This window comes from Anabrus simplex, chromosome 4 (assembly GCF_040414725.1).
Source record: "Anabrus simplex isolate iqAnaSimp1 chromosome 4, ASM4041472v1, whole genome shotgun sequence".
NCBI classification, from domain to species: domain Eukaryota; kingdom Metazoa; phylum Arthropoda; class Insecta; order Orthoptera; family Tettigoniidae; genus Anabrus; species Anabrus simplex.
In genome coordinates, this window is record NC_090268.1 from 101,856,603 (window position 1) to 101,872,695 (window position 16,093).

General features: G+C 40.8%; 1 protein-coding gene across 6 annotated transcripts in view; it reads right to left on the reverse strand.

Moving 5' to 3' along the window:
• The window catches only part of LOC136871660 (protein dead ringer), a 917,083-nt gene that overhangs the window by 5,963 nt on the left and 895,027 nt on the right, over window positions 1–16,093 (reverse strand). For 5 of the 6 annotated variants that reach the window (XM_067145149.2, XM_067145146.2, XM_067145147.2 and 2 more), the window contains exon 7: window positions 1,759–2,163. In XM_067145149.2, coding sequence (XP_067001250.1) covers window positions 1,759–2,163 — 405 coding nt within the window. The remainder of the gene's footprint in view (window positions 1–1,758; window positions 2,164–16,093) is intronic. The other variant, XM_067145148.2, reaches the window with a different exon arrangement.

Consider the following 16,093-nt stretch of genomic DNA (forward strand, 5'->3'; position numbering starts at 1 on the left):
TCAAATATCTTCCTATGTCAAGATGACTAATAGGTTTAAATTAAATACTGTGGCATGCATTCTTAGAAATAACAGTTTGAAAAGAAAATTAACTTTTATTCCTTTCTCCATTTGGTAGCTTCTTTCTAGCAATAATTCAGTGCCTTTATTTCTTAAATATGATGGGAGTGGAGAGCATAAAGTGCTGTGGAAAGTATGGATAGTGATGATAAGATTTACTGGCTGTAGAATATAAAGTGAAGTAACTGTCAGCTGTGAAAATCTTGGGCTACATAATATTTATTCTCAGAGAGTACAGTAAACCCTCAAGGTGGTTTCCTAGATTGTCCACAACATTTTGAAAATAATGCTGGAGACAAAATGTTTCACAATTTTATTTTGCAAATCACTGAAAATTACATTTTTAAAAACAGGTAAAATTTAAGAATAAGGTATATTTTTGGTTTAACCTGACAAAGTTCTTTAAAAACAGGTAAAATTTAAGAATAAGGAATACTTTTGCTTTAATCTAACAAAGTATTTTAAAAATATGACAATGTAATTAAATGAGACATACTTCTTTAATAACAACTAATGGAAAAGCAATGGGAATATGGGAATGATATGGTGATGACATTCATCGACATTGAAAAGGCATATGACAGTGTCCCCAGGACTAAAGTTAGGGACAGTCCAGTGCAAAAAGGAATTGGACTGGGATTAATAAAAATGATCATGGCAATGTACAAGGAATGTTGTAGTTGTGTGCAAACACAAGTTGGCAGGACAAGTTGGTTCAAAATAACTAGTGGGCTGGGACAGGGAAGTGTTCTATCACCAATCCTGTTTACAATAGTAATGGATGACATCATGAGAACAACAAAAGCAGCATATGGAGGAAGAGAAATGAACATGTTGTTATTTGCAGATGATATTGTGAACTGGGGCGAAGACAGGAAGGTTCAATAACAGTTGGATGTGGTGAATGGGAAGATCGAAGAAAGTGGATTGAAAATAAGTGTAGAAAAGAGTAATACTCTTGTTATGACTAGAAGGGAGAAAGAAGAGAAAGGTCAGACTAGACTTGCAGAAAAGCTCCTGGAAGTAGTGGAAATGTTCAAATACCTTGGGAGTGCATTAATGGAGAATGCTCGATTGGATGCTGAGATTAGTAAGAGAATTCAAGCGGGAAGTTGGTCCGTTATTGGACATTATAAATTTTCCAGCTAACTCATTCCTGGTTGCCAGTATTTCGCCCCAGTGTGCTAAGTTGGGCTCATCAGTTGGTAAATAGCACACCTACCAAGATGCATGGCTAGTGCATATGTGGAGAAGACTGCATAGGCTGTCAGTGGATGGATGGCATGGAATGACATTACTAGGTGAATAAGTGTGAGTGGTGTCTTAAAAGTAGGAAAGATCACAATATGAAGATAAAGTTGGAATTCAAGAGGACAATTTGGGGAAAATATTCATTTATAGGAAGGGGAGTTAGGGATTGGAATAACATACCAAGGGATATGTTCAATAAATTTCCAATTTCCTTGCATTCATTTAAGAAAAGGCTAGGAAAACAACAGACAGGGAATCTGCCACCTGGACGACTGCCCTAAATGCAGATCGGTAGTGTTTGTATTTTTTTTTTTCAGTCATTTAATTTTGATTCATATTACAAAAAGAAAGTAAAGCAGACATTCTAAATCAGATACAGGTCTGAGATTCAAGTTGTTAACATAGGATACCTTTGTTTCAAGATTGTAGTTAATATCAACAACCTACCTCTGCTGGCAATCTTGATATGAGTACCACTTTGTGCCATCTTCACTCCGTCTTCATCCCCCAACAAACGTTTTGCTGGCGGTGGACCAACAGGTTCTTCATGTTCTCGTTTCACTTCCCGCTCTCGAACGTCTAAATTGAGAGCCTCTTTCTGAGGTTCCATCGGTACTGGTGGAAGAGGAGCAGGAGCACTGTTGCCTCCATAGAGGTTCCAAAGTGTCAAACGTGACATTTCCAAGGCATTGAGGGCTGCTTCTTGTGGTGATGAAGGTGTGGGTGGAGAATTGGATCCTTGTCTGTTATTCGGTGGTGTGCCGGCATTACTGCGAAGTTCCTTGTTCAGCAGTTTCACATATTCAACCATCCGTGCCTCGAACTCGGAGGGAGCGAGATTTGGCATACCTACTGAACAGACGAACATAATAATTCAGTATGATATGACATAAAATACTAAAATCTATGTTCATTATAGCATTAATACATTCAATTTAACAGTGAATGTTATGTCACTAAATTTTTTATGGTTAACAATGGTACCCCACTGAAGTACCTTCAACCGATTGATTATGTTGGCTCTCTTCAACATTTCAGACTGAAAGATTTCCAATGAGTAATTTTGTTTACTGTTAAATCTATAGAAGAAATACACTGAGCAAGTGTCATGGTATAGCGGAGCACTGATGCGCAGGTGTATTGTCTGCGCACCACACGCCCCCTGTGGCAGCGGCAGTTGTATAGGAGACCTTGTGATCAGTGGCTGTGCATGTGACAGGTGTAACATGGAACGTCGTCGTGAACTGACACCGTTCGAACGGGGTATGGTGGTCGGTGCCCGACGGATGGGAAGTGCGATTTTGGAAGTGGTGCGGGAATTCGGCTTCACACGATCAACCGTGTCCAGGGTGTATCGTGAATGGTTGAATGCGGGTGTCGCCGTCCACCACAGACGAACGACCGGCCGTCCAGCCACCCTCGATGACCGTGACCAGGGACATCTGAGACGGATTGTCAATAGTGACAGACGGGCAACCGTGCAACAAATCACGGCTCAATTCAACACGTCTCCCAGTGGACAATCCGTAGGAACATGGACTCTATGGGGGTATGGGAGCCGGCGCCGCACACGGGTGCCACTGTTAACCCAACGTCATCGGGCACAACGACGCGCATTTGTCGCTAGTCACCAGGATGGACACTGGAACATTGGCGTAATGTGACATGGTCGGACGAATCACGATTTCAACTGCACCATGACGATGGGAGGCACCGTGTATGGCGCAGACCACATGAAGAGATGGATCCCGCCTGCCTCGAAGGCGTGGTCCAGGGCGCTGGTGTGTCTGTTATGGTCTGGGGTGAATTTTCCTGGTATGGAATGGGCCCCCTAGTTGTTCTGGAAGAGACTTTGAATGGTACGCGGTATGTTGAGCTGCTCGGAGACCATCTCCACCCATTTTTGGCCTTCCAGCGCCCAGACGGTTTTGCGGTGTTTCAAAATGATAACGCGTCGTCACATCGCTCCCATGTCGCCCGGGAATGGTTCCAGGAACATGCAGCGGAGGTCCAACGACTGCCATGGCCACCCAGGAGCCCCGATATGAACCCTATCGAGCATATCTGGGATGTCCTGGAATGCAGGCTCCGTGCCATGGATTCTGCACCCACAAACAGACCACCACTGGCGGCCGCTCTGCAAACGATTTGGTGTCAGCTGCGTCCAGAGGACTACCAGGGACTTGTCGACTCACTTCCACGGCGTCTCACTGAAGTTTGCAACGCCAGAGGAGGCCCCACACGCTATTAGGTGACTATCCCATGACATTTGCTAAGTCAGTGTATTAATAGCAACAATAATTGTATAGCTTTTGCGCCACATTTTAGAGGAAAACGAATACAAACACATTTGATTGGAAAGTAACGAACTTATTAAAGGCAACTTTATAATTCCCTTAATGAATGAATACAATTTGCTTTACTTCGCACTGACACAGATAGGTCTAATAGCGACGATGGAATAGGAGTGGGAAGGAAGTGGCCGTGGCTTTAATCTAGGGCACAGCTCCAACATTTGCCTGATATGAAAATGGGAAACCACGGAAACCCATCTTCAAGGTTGCCGACAGCGGGGTTCGAATCCACTATCTCCCGAATCCAACCTCACAGCTGCGCGACCCTAACTGCACGGCCAATTCGCTCGGTCATTTTCTTGGTAAAGAGCAGATTCCTTTTACGTCGTTCGGAGACGCCGAGGTGACGGAATGTTGTCCCGCACGAGTTCTATTACGTGCCGACCGAGCTCGATAGCTGCAGTCGCTTAAGTGCGGCCAGTATCCAGTATTCGGGAGATAGCAGGTTCGAACCCCACTGTCGGCAGCCCTGAAAATGGTTTTCCGTGGTTTCCCATTTTCACACCAGGCAAATGCTGGGGCTGTACCTTAATTAAGGCCACGGCCGCTTCCTTCCCACTCCCAGCCCTTCCCTGTCCCATCGTCGCCATAAGACCTATCTGTGTCGGCGCGACGTAAAGCAACTAGCTATTACGTGCCGATAAAACTACGGACATGAAGCTGGCATATCTGAGCACCTTCAAATACTGAGCGGGGATCGAACTCGCTAACTTGGGCCCAGAAGGCCTGTGCTTCCTTCTCCTGAGCCACTGAGCCCGGTTCTTTATTAAGGAAATCAGAAAGCAGTCTTGTAATATGTTCATAAATTGCCTGTCAATTGGTTTATATTGTGCCTGAAAATTCCTTTTCTTCTAAAATCAGATATTCTTACATGAAAAGGTAACATTTTAAACATAAACAAAGGGGAATGGATGAAATACATTAGAATAAAAGACAAGTTGCATGCTTAGAAAAAAGACGTATGGTAAGTATAACAGAAAGTTTACTGTAATCAATTTCAGCTTCAATCTAAGTGAATATCCTATATAGCAATCTTTATAATATTGTTTTGTTTGTCCTAGAATATACAGTATTCATGTTAACGGGGGTATTTTGAACATTTCATATAATAAAAAAAAATCATGTTGTATGCTGGTACGGCCTGTTCCTGTGTTTTCCATGAGTAATGTCCTAAGCAGAGTTCGATAGCCGAGAACGAAAGGGTTACAACTCAAAATCCATGAATTTTCTGAAGAGTTTAAAGTTTAAGCAGTTTACATCATTGCCTCTCAAAAAAAAACTTGCTACACAATTTTTATGAAAATTAGTGTGTACTTAGTTCTTCAATAATTTATCATCATCTTCGAAAAGAGTTACAACTGAAAATGACCCTTTCGAATTTAGCAAGAAGACTAATGTCAAAACATTGAAAACCGTTAGAAGTGCTTCTTGGCATGAATACATTAGATTTTGTGTCGTAACCCTTTCGGAGGTTGTAAAGGTCGAAACAAGCTCTACATGGATGGTAAAATCTCAAAAATGCATCGAGCTGTGGAAGATTAGTTCTAACGTGAAAATAAAATGTTTCCAAATCCACACCCATATAACATATTTTCTTCTATGTGAGAGCAATGTTTCCTGACAGTTTGGCCATACCTAAACGTTACACTCCGTATATCAGCGTTTAACATATAGGGCCACACAAAAAAAAAAAGTATTATGTAAAATGGTTATAAAACACTTTTAAGATTTAGTTATAACGTTTAATGTAGTAATAGGCAAACTGATTGTAAAAAGGGTTATTTCAAAGCAGGTATCAAAATAATTTACATTTCAATAAACAAATACTCTCCTCTCAGTTTCAGATGATACGCAACCAGTGAGCGGGAGTATGATTTTCTTTCTTTCTTTCTTTTTTTCGTTCTTAATCCGTTTACCCTCCAGGGTTGGTTTTGCCCCTCAGACTCAGCGAGGGATCCCACCTCTACCTCCTCAAGGGCAGTGTCCTGGAGTGTGAGACTTTGAGTCGAGGGGGAGGGGGGGGGGGATGAACTCAGGTGACCTCACCTGCTATGCTGAACAGGGGCTTTCTCGGGTGATTGGAAGTTTGGAAGGGATAAAACCAAACCCCATGGCTCTACAGTCCTTGAAGGGCCTTGGCCTTCCAAGCGACCGCTGCTCATCCCGAAGGCCTGCAGATTGCGAGGTGTCGTGTGGTCAGCACGACGGATCCTCTCGGCCGTCATTCTTGGCTTTCTAGACCGGGGCTGCCATCTCACCATCAGATAGCTCCTCAACTGTAATCGCGTAGGCTGCGTGGACCTTGAACCAGCCCTCAGGTCCAGGTAAAAATTCCCTGACCTGGTCGGAAATCGAACCCGGGGCCACCGGGTAAGAGGCAGGCACCCTACCCCTACACCATGGGGCCGGCTTTGAAAAGGATAGACAAGGATATGTATGTTCAGTCTTCAGCCCTAAGGCTGGTTGGATCCTCAACAGCTCTGCCATCAGCTGTCATAGATGGCCTAGGCATCACTGAAGAGGCGTACTAGGGAAATGAGGAGTGAGGTAGTTTCCCGTTGCTTTCCTCACTGAGCTGGAAGTTGCTATTACATATCAGTCTGCCGAGCCCACTGAAATGCATGCACCATCCGACCCTATGAGCAACGTTTTCACACCATTCATAGCAGGGACTGGCTGCACAAGGAATGGCATTACTAGCATCGCTCATACCTCAAGTCACTTTCATATTGCAAAGCCAAGGATAAGACAGAGACAGATCAATGAAAGTAACAAAATTGCTCTAGCTCATACCAGAAGACATAGTGCACTGTAAACACTAGGTCCTGCCAGAAAAGGCATGACAAGGATATATATATTAGATTTAGCTTAACGTCGCACCGACACAGATAGGTTTTATGGCGACGATTATAGACAAGGAAGAGGGAAGGAAGCGGCCGTGGCCTTAAGTTAGGTACCATCCCGGCATTTGCCTGCAGGAGAAGTGGGAGACCACGGAAAATCACTTCGAGGCAAACCGGACTAAGGGGTAGACACACACTTAATTCCGACGTGGAAAAATATGAAAATCCTCAGCCTGTAAGTCTTTCGACCGGGTCAGGAATGAAATGAATGATGCCCCAATTGCGGCAAAGATTGGAATTGTGCCGGCTGCCAAAATCTGTCGCACTCTCCTGGGGCAATGATTAATGACTGACAAATGAAATGAAATGACAGTGGAGAGTATTGCTGGAACGGAAGATGACAGGGAAAACCGAAGTACCCGCAGAAAAACCTGTCCCGCCTCAGCTTTTTCTAGCACAAATCTCTCATGGATTGACCGGAATGTGAACCACGGAACCCAGCGATGAGAGACTGGCGCGCTGCCGCTTGAACCACGGAGGCTTTCCTCACAGTAGATTATCAGCTAATTCAATTTCATACTCATACTTCACTAAAACTCGAAGTTCCTAGTGTATACTTAAATTACTCATGGTGTGGCCTCCTAAGGAACACTAACATTAATGACACCAACAAAGCTTGCCTATTCTGACAGTCTACTTTAAATACACAGTGAATTCGATATCCTTCGTATTGGGAAGAATGCAAACACAGACCTGCTAGGCTTTATGAAACAATCACAATAGGCAGCTAACACCCGACACCTGGTTTTGATAGCTTTTAAACCGCAAGGTGAGAAAACAATTCCTGAAGTAGCTGGAACATCGGCCCGTCAGCTACGATGGAATGTGACACACAAACACGTGTATAGGTTACACTCCTAATGGGTTATAAAATTGCCATCCAGTCCATTAAAATACGACAGAACGGTCTTTTCAACGTGAGCCGTATTACGTGTTACATGAAATTAAATTTTTAGTACTCTTCTCAAGTTATTAGCGTAAGGTTATAGGACTTCCTTTCTCTCTTTCCCAAGCCATTTTCTTAATGATTACTCAGAGATGTTAGTTGGGGAATGACAAGAATTTATCAATAAACATGCTTCATCCAAACTAGAAAGAAATTCATTTCAGACGACCAAAAAGAGAAGGCATTTAGTAAAGGATTTTTTTAAAAGAACAAATTTAAACAGCGTTGATCTCAAATACTTTATCCTTTGACGAAATATAATTTACTGCGCTGGTTAACAGTGCGTTGAAAAATTAAGAATTCAATAAAAGAGACAAAATCAGGATGAAGAGATGAAACACGGGCATCTAACTATATCCATAGCTAGGGCAGCCCACATTTGTTCTGGGCGATTTCCGACAAAAGAGTAGCGTTACAAAAATGTTGCAAAGTTTGGGTTGGGAAGAATTGAGAGAAAGAAGAAGAGTTGCTCGACTAAGTGGTATGTTCCGAGCTGTCAGCGGAGAGATGGCGTGGAATTAGTGGAATTAGTGTGGAATTAGGAATTAGTAGACGAATAAGTTTGAGTGGCGTTTATAAAAGTAGGAAAGATCACAATATGAAGATAAAGTTGGAATTCAAGAGGACAAACTGGGGCAAATATTAATTTATAGGAAGGGGAGTTAGGGATTGGAATAACTTACCAAGGGAGACGTTTAATAAATTTCCAATTTCTTTGAAATCATTTAGGAAAAGGCTAGAAAAAACAACAGATAGGGAATCTGCCACCTGAGCGACTGCCCTAAATGCAGATCAGTATTGATTGATTGATTGATTGATTGATTGATTGATTGATTGATAAACTCAGAGTTTCCTGAAATATCACGATGGCTAACCTGTTCTTAGCAGGGGAGAGAAGAACTCTTTCCAAAAGGAGAACTTTAGCTTTTGTTGAATTGTCATTGAAGAAGACTAGAAGGATGTAATCATATAGGCAGTGTTTGCTCTCTCACTAAATATACTGAGTTGTTGCTGCTGCTATTGCTGGTGGTGGTCCAATTAATAAAGTAAGAACTATGAATCGCTCCAACGCGATTTCTCCTTTGTCAATCTCCTATGATATTGGTATCCGGTAATTGTTATAGATATTGAGGCTTTCATGACTGGCGTTAAAAGATTGTGAGCACCTGAAAATGACCTCGATAATGTTGCGAGATGGAGAGTAGGTAATGGTATGTTCATAAACGGGGTTAAAAGTCAGATTGTGAGTATCACAAATAGAAAGGTCCTCTCAGTATTAAGGCGATACTCAAGAGATAAAAATATATTTTTACCTAATGCATGGATTTTCACGAAACGTTGAGGGGATGTCCCCCACATAAAAGCAGAGATGTCACGAACATTTCTTTCATAGACAATTAAGTTTTTCCAAAATATTTCTTGAAATTTTTAATTCCATTTTTTTCATGAAATTTAATTAACATGTTAATGTAAATTCGTAATTAGGTAGATAATACTTCTTTTAAAAGCACTGCGTATCGACTTTTCTGTACATTATTTATATAAGGAGATGTATCACACTAAAGTCTGTGAAATCATTACGTTATAAAATTTTGGACATAAATTTCCCACTACTTGAAAAACTTCTACAATAAAAAATTCCATACGTACGATTCTTAAAATAGCTGTGATACATATACCATGCAAAATTTGTTACATTTGGCAGAATATGGGAGAAAAATGGGATTTAAATGTAAAATTACAATTGGCAAACAAAGCATTATTAAAGTGATACATTGCTTGAATTCAGCGGAATAACTTCGCGTTCGTAAAAAGAAAAAAACTCAATCATTTCGATTTCAGTCATTAAAAAAATTTCACCAAAATGACTAAAATATCCATTTTTATTTTTTTAATTACCGCATTGATGGGGTGAAAGTTTCTTTTCGGGATAGGAAATATCTTCATTGGGGTAATCACATAAATATGACAGTAAATAAAGTGTACAGATCTCTGCACATGATTATGTGGTTATTTAGGCGTTGTAGCAAGGATGTAAAGGAGAGGTCATATAAGTCTTTGGTAAGATCTCAACTAGAGTATGGTTCCAGTGTATGGGACCCTCACCAGGATTACTTGATTCAAGAACTGCAAAAAATCGAAAGAAAAGCAGCTCGATCTGTTCTGGACGATTTGCGACAAAAGAGTAACGTTACAAAAATGTTGCAAAGTTTGGGCTGGAAAGACTTGGAAGAAAGAAGACGAGCTGCTCGACTAAGTGGTATGTTCAGAGCTGTCAATGGAGAGTTTGCGTGGAATAACATCAGTAGACGAATAAGTTTGAGTGGTGTCTTTAAAAATAGGAAAGATCAAAATATGAAGATAAAGCTGGAATTCAAGAGGACAAATTGGGGCAAATATTCGTTTATTTGAAGGCGAGTTAGGGATTGGAATAACTTACTAAGGGAAATGTTCAATGAATTTCCAATTTCTTTGCAGTCCTTTAAGAAAAGACTAGGAAAACAACAGATGGGAAATCTACTACCTGGACGACTGCCCTAAATGCAGATCAGTAGTGATTGATTGATTGATTGATTGATTGATTGAACCAATGTCTCTCTTTTTGGGGCTGGTAGGTCGTGGTCCAGGAGCATTTGATAATTCCGACGTTTCATTGAAAACTGCGTTCGACATTATTAACGACCGGGCGAGTTGGCCGTGCGCGTAGAGGCGCGCGGCTGTGAGCTTGCATCCGGGAGATAGTAGGTTCGAATCCCACTATCGGCAGCCCTGAAAATGGTTTTCCGTGGTTTCCCATTTTCACACCAGGCAAATGCTGGGGCTGTACCTTAATTAAGGCCACGGCCGCTTCCTTCCAACTCCTAGGCCTTTCCTATCCCATCGTCGCCATAAGACCTATCTGTGTCGGTGCGACGTAAAGCCCATAGCAAAAAAAAAAAAACATTATTAACGGTTCCGCAGTATTCGACACTACTTTACCTAGAAGTCTGTATTCAATGTAGAATCACGTAGCGAAGCAGGGGTACATCAGCTAGTATATTATAACTTTAGATAGCCGTCCACTTTTTTTAAAGTTATTCTTAGAGTTTCATAGAATAGAGTAAATACCTCAAATAACTCTGCTGACTTTGGGTTACCAAACCAAACCAATCCCCATGGCACAGAAGCCCGAAAGGGCCATGACCTACCAAGCAACCGCTACTCAACCTGAAGGCCTGCAGATTACGAGGTGTCGTGTGGTCCGCAAGATGAATCCTCTTCGGTCGTTATACTTGGCTTTCTGGACCGGGGCCACTATCTTCCCGCCGGCAGCTCGGAAAATTGTTTTCCGTGGTTTCCCATTTCCACACCAGGCAAATGCTGGGGCTGTACCTTAGTTAAGGCCACGACCGCTTTCTTCCAACACCTAGCCCTTTCCTAACCCATCGTCGCCATAAGACCTATCTGTGTCCGTGCGACGTATTAGCCGAAAAAATAATGTTTTTGTCAGATAGCACCTCAATTGTAATCATGCAGTGGACCTCGCACCAGCCGTCAGGTCCAGGTAAAAATCCCTGACCTGGCCGGAAATCGAACCTGGGGCCTGCGAATAAGAGACAGTCACGCTACCCCTACACAGCGGTGCCGGATCGACTTTGGGTTACAACGGTTTGAACCTTTGAGGAAGAGAGCTCTTACTATACAACCCTGAGTTAAATCAATAGAAAACAATGTTTCTCTTCTTAACTAAAAAATATATATTGTACATTATTCTTTACCATGTTTTTACTAAAAAAATATCATGATATACCTTGTTATACGGAACTGCTGGAGTCCAGAAAATGATTAAGGTATAATCAGAATAATTTAAACATGTAAAATGTGAATAAAAAGTAAGACCCTGATTTGACATAAAATATGTAATACAACTCTGGCAACGTTCAAGAATGATAATAACACAAGATTTATCATCTGTTTTTTCCCTTCTTTTTTTTGTTTCTTTAAAAAAGTTATAATGCGTGTATGTGTGTGTGCTTAACATTTAACATAAGAGTTTATTTTGGAATGCGAACCAGCGGAGTTATCCTTTTGGAATGCTGTAGCAGTACAATACTTTGCCAACAGGCTCAATTACACTTGGAACTGATCGTTATAAGAGAAGGAGAAAAAGAATCGGTATTAACATAATGAGCTAATCGTGTCGCATGCGACATTCAAATGGCCCTTTGGCAATCCACTGGCTGGCTTTGATGTCACCATTATACAAGTCGAGGTCACGAATTCTTATTGGTTACCAGTGAATATAGCCACAATTGAAATTATCTAAGCCTTTTACTTCTTTCTTGGCAATCAAAATAATACTGAAAAGCGATGGAATCACGAGTTTTATTTATATTTTCTTTGTTAGTGGTTTAACGTCGCACATCGAAGGTTTTCGGCGACGCAAGGATGTGAAAGGGCTAGGATTGAGAAGGTAGCGGTCATGGACTGAAAATGGGAAACCACGGAAAACTATCTTTATGGCTGCCAATGGTCGGATTCGAACCCAACACCTACCGAATGCAAGTTCCCAGCTACGCGACCCTAACCGCACGGCCAACTCGCCCAGTGAAGTGTATCTTTATAGAACCTTGAGAATGGAGTCTGTCATAGTTAAAGTTTGTCAATTAATTCATGCCATATAAAGAGCTGTTGGAAATACGCACTTCGTCAATTACGGCCGCATTATGTCCGCAATAGTCCTCTCCTTTCATACGGAAGGTAAAATTGAATTCCTTCTTTGTTAATTTCATAACGGGGTCCAGCATCTGGAAAATTCTCAAGAAGAGGGTCACTAGTTAAAAAGATATAACAAACAGTTCTGTCCTTTGTTCAGTGGTGGCTGGTGCAGAAAATCAGTTGTGTGCTGTAACCCATCCCCACTCCAAAAAAATAAAAATATTTAGAAACATACCCGTATGTGGTTTTCAAGATACTCTCCACTGAGTTTTCCACACTGAACAAACACGTAAACAACCCCAACATATATACACATTCCTCATAAAAAACTATAAAACTATATAATTAAACACACAATAACACCTGCAATGGCAAAATATTTACGATCTCAAATACTTGGTGTGAGCGCGCAAAAACAGAACTTCCCAATGCCACCAACATCACTGAAATAAAACCAGCAACGGCGTAATGCAAAATTACATGTTATGTTTTTATAGTGACATTTATAAACTAGACATTTTAATTAAAGAAAATCACAATATCATGTCCTTATTTTGACAACATAAAAAGTACAATTCTTATAGTTCATCGATTTACAAATGTGGCTATGGAATAGGCAAGTTGGTAGTATTCTATCCTCTTTGGTATTAAAAGACCTGGCGGGAACAGCTCTACAGTATTTTGTTTTCCCGTTTGCTTTGAGCGATCCCCTCTTAAATACTACCGCCGAGTCAAGAGGGTGCCATCTGCCACCTTCTCATGTCGGTCGCAATGCAAGTGTGACTACGCTAGTGCGCCTCTCCGTGGTCGAACGAAGAATCGCTGTGAAGTGATGTCTTGGCTGTTGTTTCCACAGCCTATCGAAATACATTCTCTCTGTATCGGAAAAGTTGAGCACGCATGCGCAAAAGGCAGAGCTCCTCGTTTCTGGCTATAAGCTCGCTGAGCTGTGATCTCACAGCACCCGGCGTGGAACGCACCAGTAGTTACCTGGTTGTGAGGGGAGTTGACAAATTTCCTATTCTTTGGCTGACGTCTTTTTTCAATGCACTGTGTTTAATTGTAGATAATATTTTTAAACTAATTTATTTTTCCAACAGGCAGTGTGCTGCAGCACTTCAGCACATAAGGTACGGCCGCCCCTGCCTTTGTTTAAAATACTTCAGCATATCTATGAAATGAAATGACGTATGGCTTTTAGTGCCGGGAGATCCCAGGACGGGTTCGGCTCGCCAGGTGCATGTCTTTTGATTTGACACCCGTAGGCGACCTGCGCGTCGTGATGAGGATGAAATGATGATGAAGACAACACATACACCCAACCCCACTGCCAGGGAAATTAACCAATGATGGTTAAAATTCCCGACCGCGCCGGGAATCGAACCCGGGACCCCTGTGACCAAAGGCCAGCACGTTAATCATTTAGCCATGGAGCCTGACAGCATATCTATGATAACGTCTAATTTCATTGTAGCTTCACCTATACTGTTCTTAAAATGGCATTAAATTCGCCCGTTTATGAGCCGAACGAGTTAAGTAATTACAGGCGCTTGAATACACCAGTGATCATATTCAAGATAACTCAATCATCAAATGTCTAAAGTAGCCAGCCTGAGTAGTTCGGTCGGTAGAACGGTGGCTTTCTGAGCCCAACCTGGCTCATTCCGGTGGTATTTGAAGGCTCTTATATACGTCAGCCTCCTGCCGATATATTTACTGGCATGTTCAAATCCTGCGGGACAAAATTCCGGCACTTCGGCGTCTCCGAAAACCTTAAAAGTAGTTAATGGGACTTAAAATTATTATTATTATTATTATTATTATTATTATTATCTTAATCAAAGAAAAACAATTCTAGGCTAAAGAACAATCTATCACACTTTAGAAACCCGTTGGTAGAAGTTTCAGTATTCTATTCAAGTGAGGATATTCAATAACTCCAAGAATATGTCTCATGCCTTGTGTCATTATTCTTTGTATATATTTTAAATACATGATTATTCAAACATAATTATTTAGGTAGCACTAATTTCATCTAGTAAACCATACATACAATTTTGTTGTTCTGTTTTGTATAAATTGCAAATAAAATATTTCAGTTATTTTTAACATCAACACAATCTTCTATAAACAAAGCATCCATCAGCTCCTTGTTTCTCAGTTTTGAATCTCTGTTCTTTCTACAACAATGTTAAATTTTGCTACTCTTCCAGGCTTACACTTTTCCTGTTTAACACTTGTATTTTGGTTTGATATTCTCTTTCACGTTGATATATTTGTTGGTCTTCATCTAGGATATTTTCTCTGAGTAACCTACTTCCAATACAGTCCCCTTCTTTTTGCTAAAAAGAGACTAGCCATTTTATCCCTTTGTGCATTGCTTATTCTCTTCTGTTATTCTGGTTTATTTGATAAAATGTGAAAGAGACTGGAACAGACGTTCTCTCGTTGAAGACTGAAAATAGTAAATCAGTGTCTTCTCCACAACACCACAGTGAATAGGCATGAAATCCTCTTATATTTCGGACAAATATTACGTGTTCCTTATTATCCATTGTTCTTTATTTAGGATCAATAACAACATTTAAGAAATAAGTGAGTCAGAAAGGAGAAAAATAGACGTTTTATGAAATTTTATGCTGAAGCTCTAAAATATCGTCTCCAGTCCTATGATTTCTTTGAAGACAATTTGAAGGACATTTTTTTTTCTTCTTGTCCGAAACGTGCAGTGGAATGTATTCAGTTAACAGGGAAGACAGTTTTGGAATAATTCTATGAAGAGTTCTCGGACATCCGGCAAGCGGCCAAGATACTCTCTAGAAGTGAGTAGAAGTATTTTCAAAGCATAATGAAGTGAGCAAACTTCAGGCACTAGAACAAAAATGGTGTGTTTTGTACCAAGTATTCCTGGTTCAAATGCGATTGTTGAACGTATATTCGCCTTGACGGTAAACTCCAACAAATATGAAAATATCATGTCAAGAATTCCATACCATGATGAAATACACCTGGAAGAAATAAGATAATTTAATCCTCTTCTCAAATCAGAAGTGTCAATTATTTCCAAAGAAAGCTCCATATTTTGAGTGACCCGCCCCTTATTTCGTTTGCCAAAGGTTGCAACGCTAACAGTGGGTAAAAATACTTGCCTCCTTTTGAGGAAGTGTTGACATCTACAAAGTAGTTATGATAACAATATAATTATCAAATTTCATACCTACGAACTTGCTGCTGCAAAACCAAAGGAAAAGCGCTTCTACGCCGACAAAAGCGGCACCTAGTGAAGGCGGACAATTTTCATTCCGACGTATAATCATATGTGTGTGTGTGTGTGTGTGTGTGTGTGTGTGTGTGTGTGTGTGTGTGTGTGTGTGTGTGTGTGTGTGTGTGAATGATAAAACCTAGTAACCTGTAATTCCAGTTACCAGTCGATAAATTTTGCAGTAGTAATTCTGCAATCTCTTATGCCAAGAATTTGGATTGAATTTGATGTCAAATTCGTAGATGTATTTGTACTCCCCAAACACAGAACACTGAAAGGAGAAGGAAGCAAATTCATTATTTTTAATACGTGAAGAAATATTCTACCCAATTGTCTTGCTCCGTTAGAAATAACAAGAGAAAGTGTATTTATTTATCCTTCAAATCTACAAACCCTGAATCTCCTGGCCAGAGAAAAGACGTACCTTCTAGTTGGCCCGCCCCTCCTCTTCGGGGAAGGGAATGAAAACCTTTCCTAGGTCCCAAGTGTACCTTGATGATTGTCTTAAAATAATTGCAGAGAATTCCTTGAACAACAAGAATATAAATTAAACTGGCCATTTATTTATGAATGTCAATAAATTTGAGTCGGTTTTTTTTTCAATCTTGATTGGCATTCT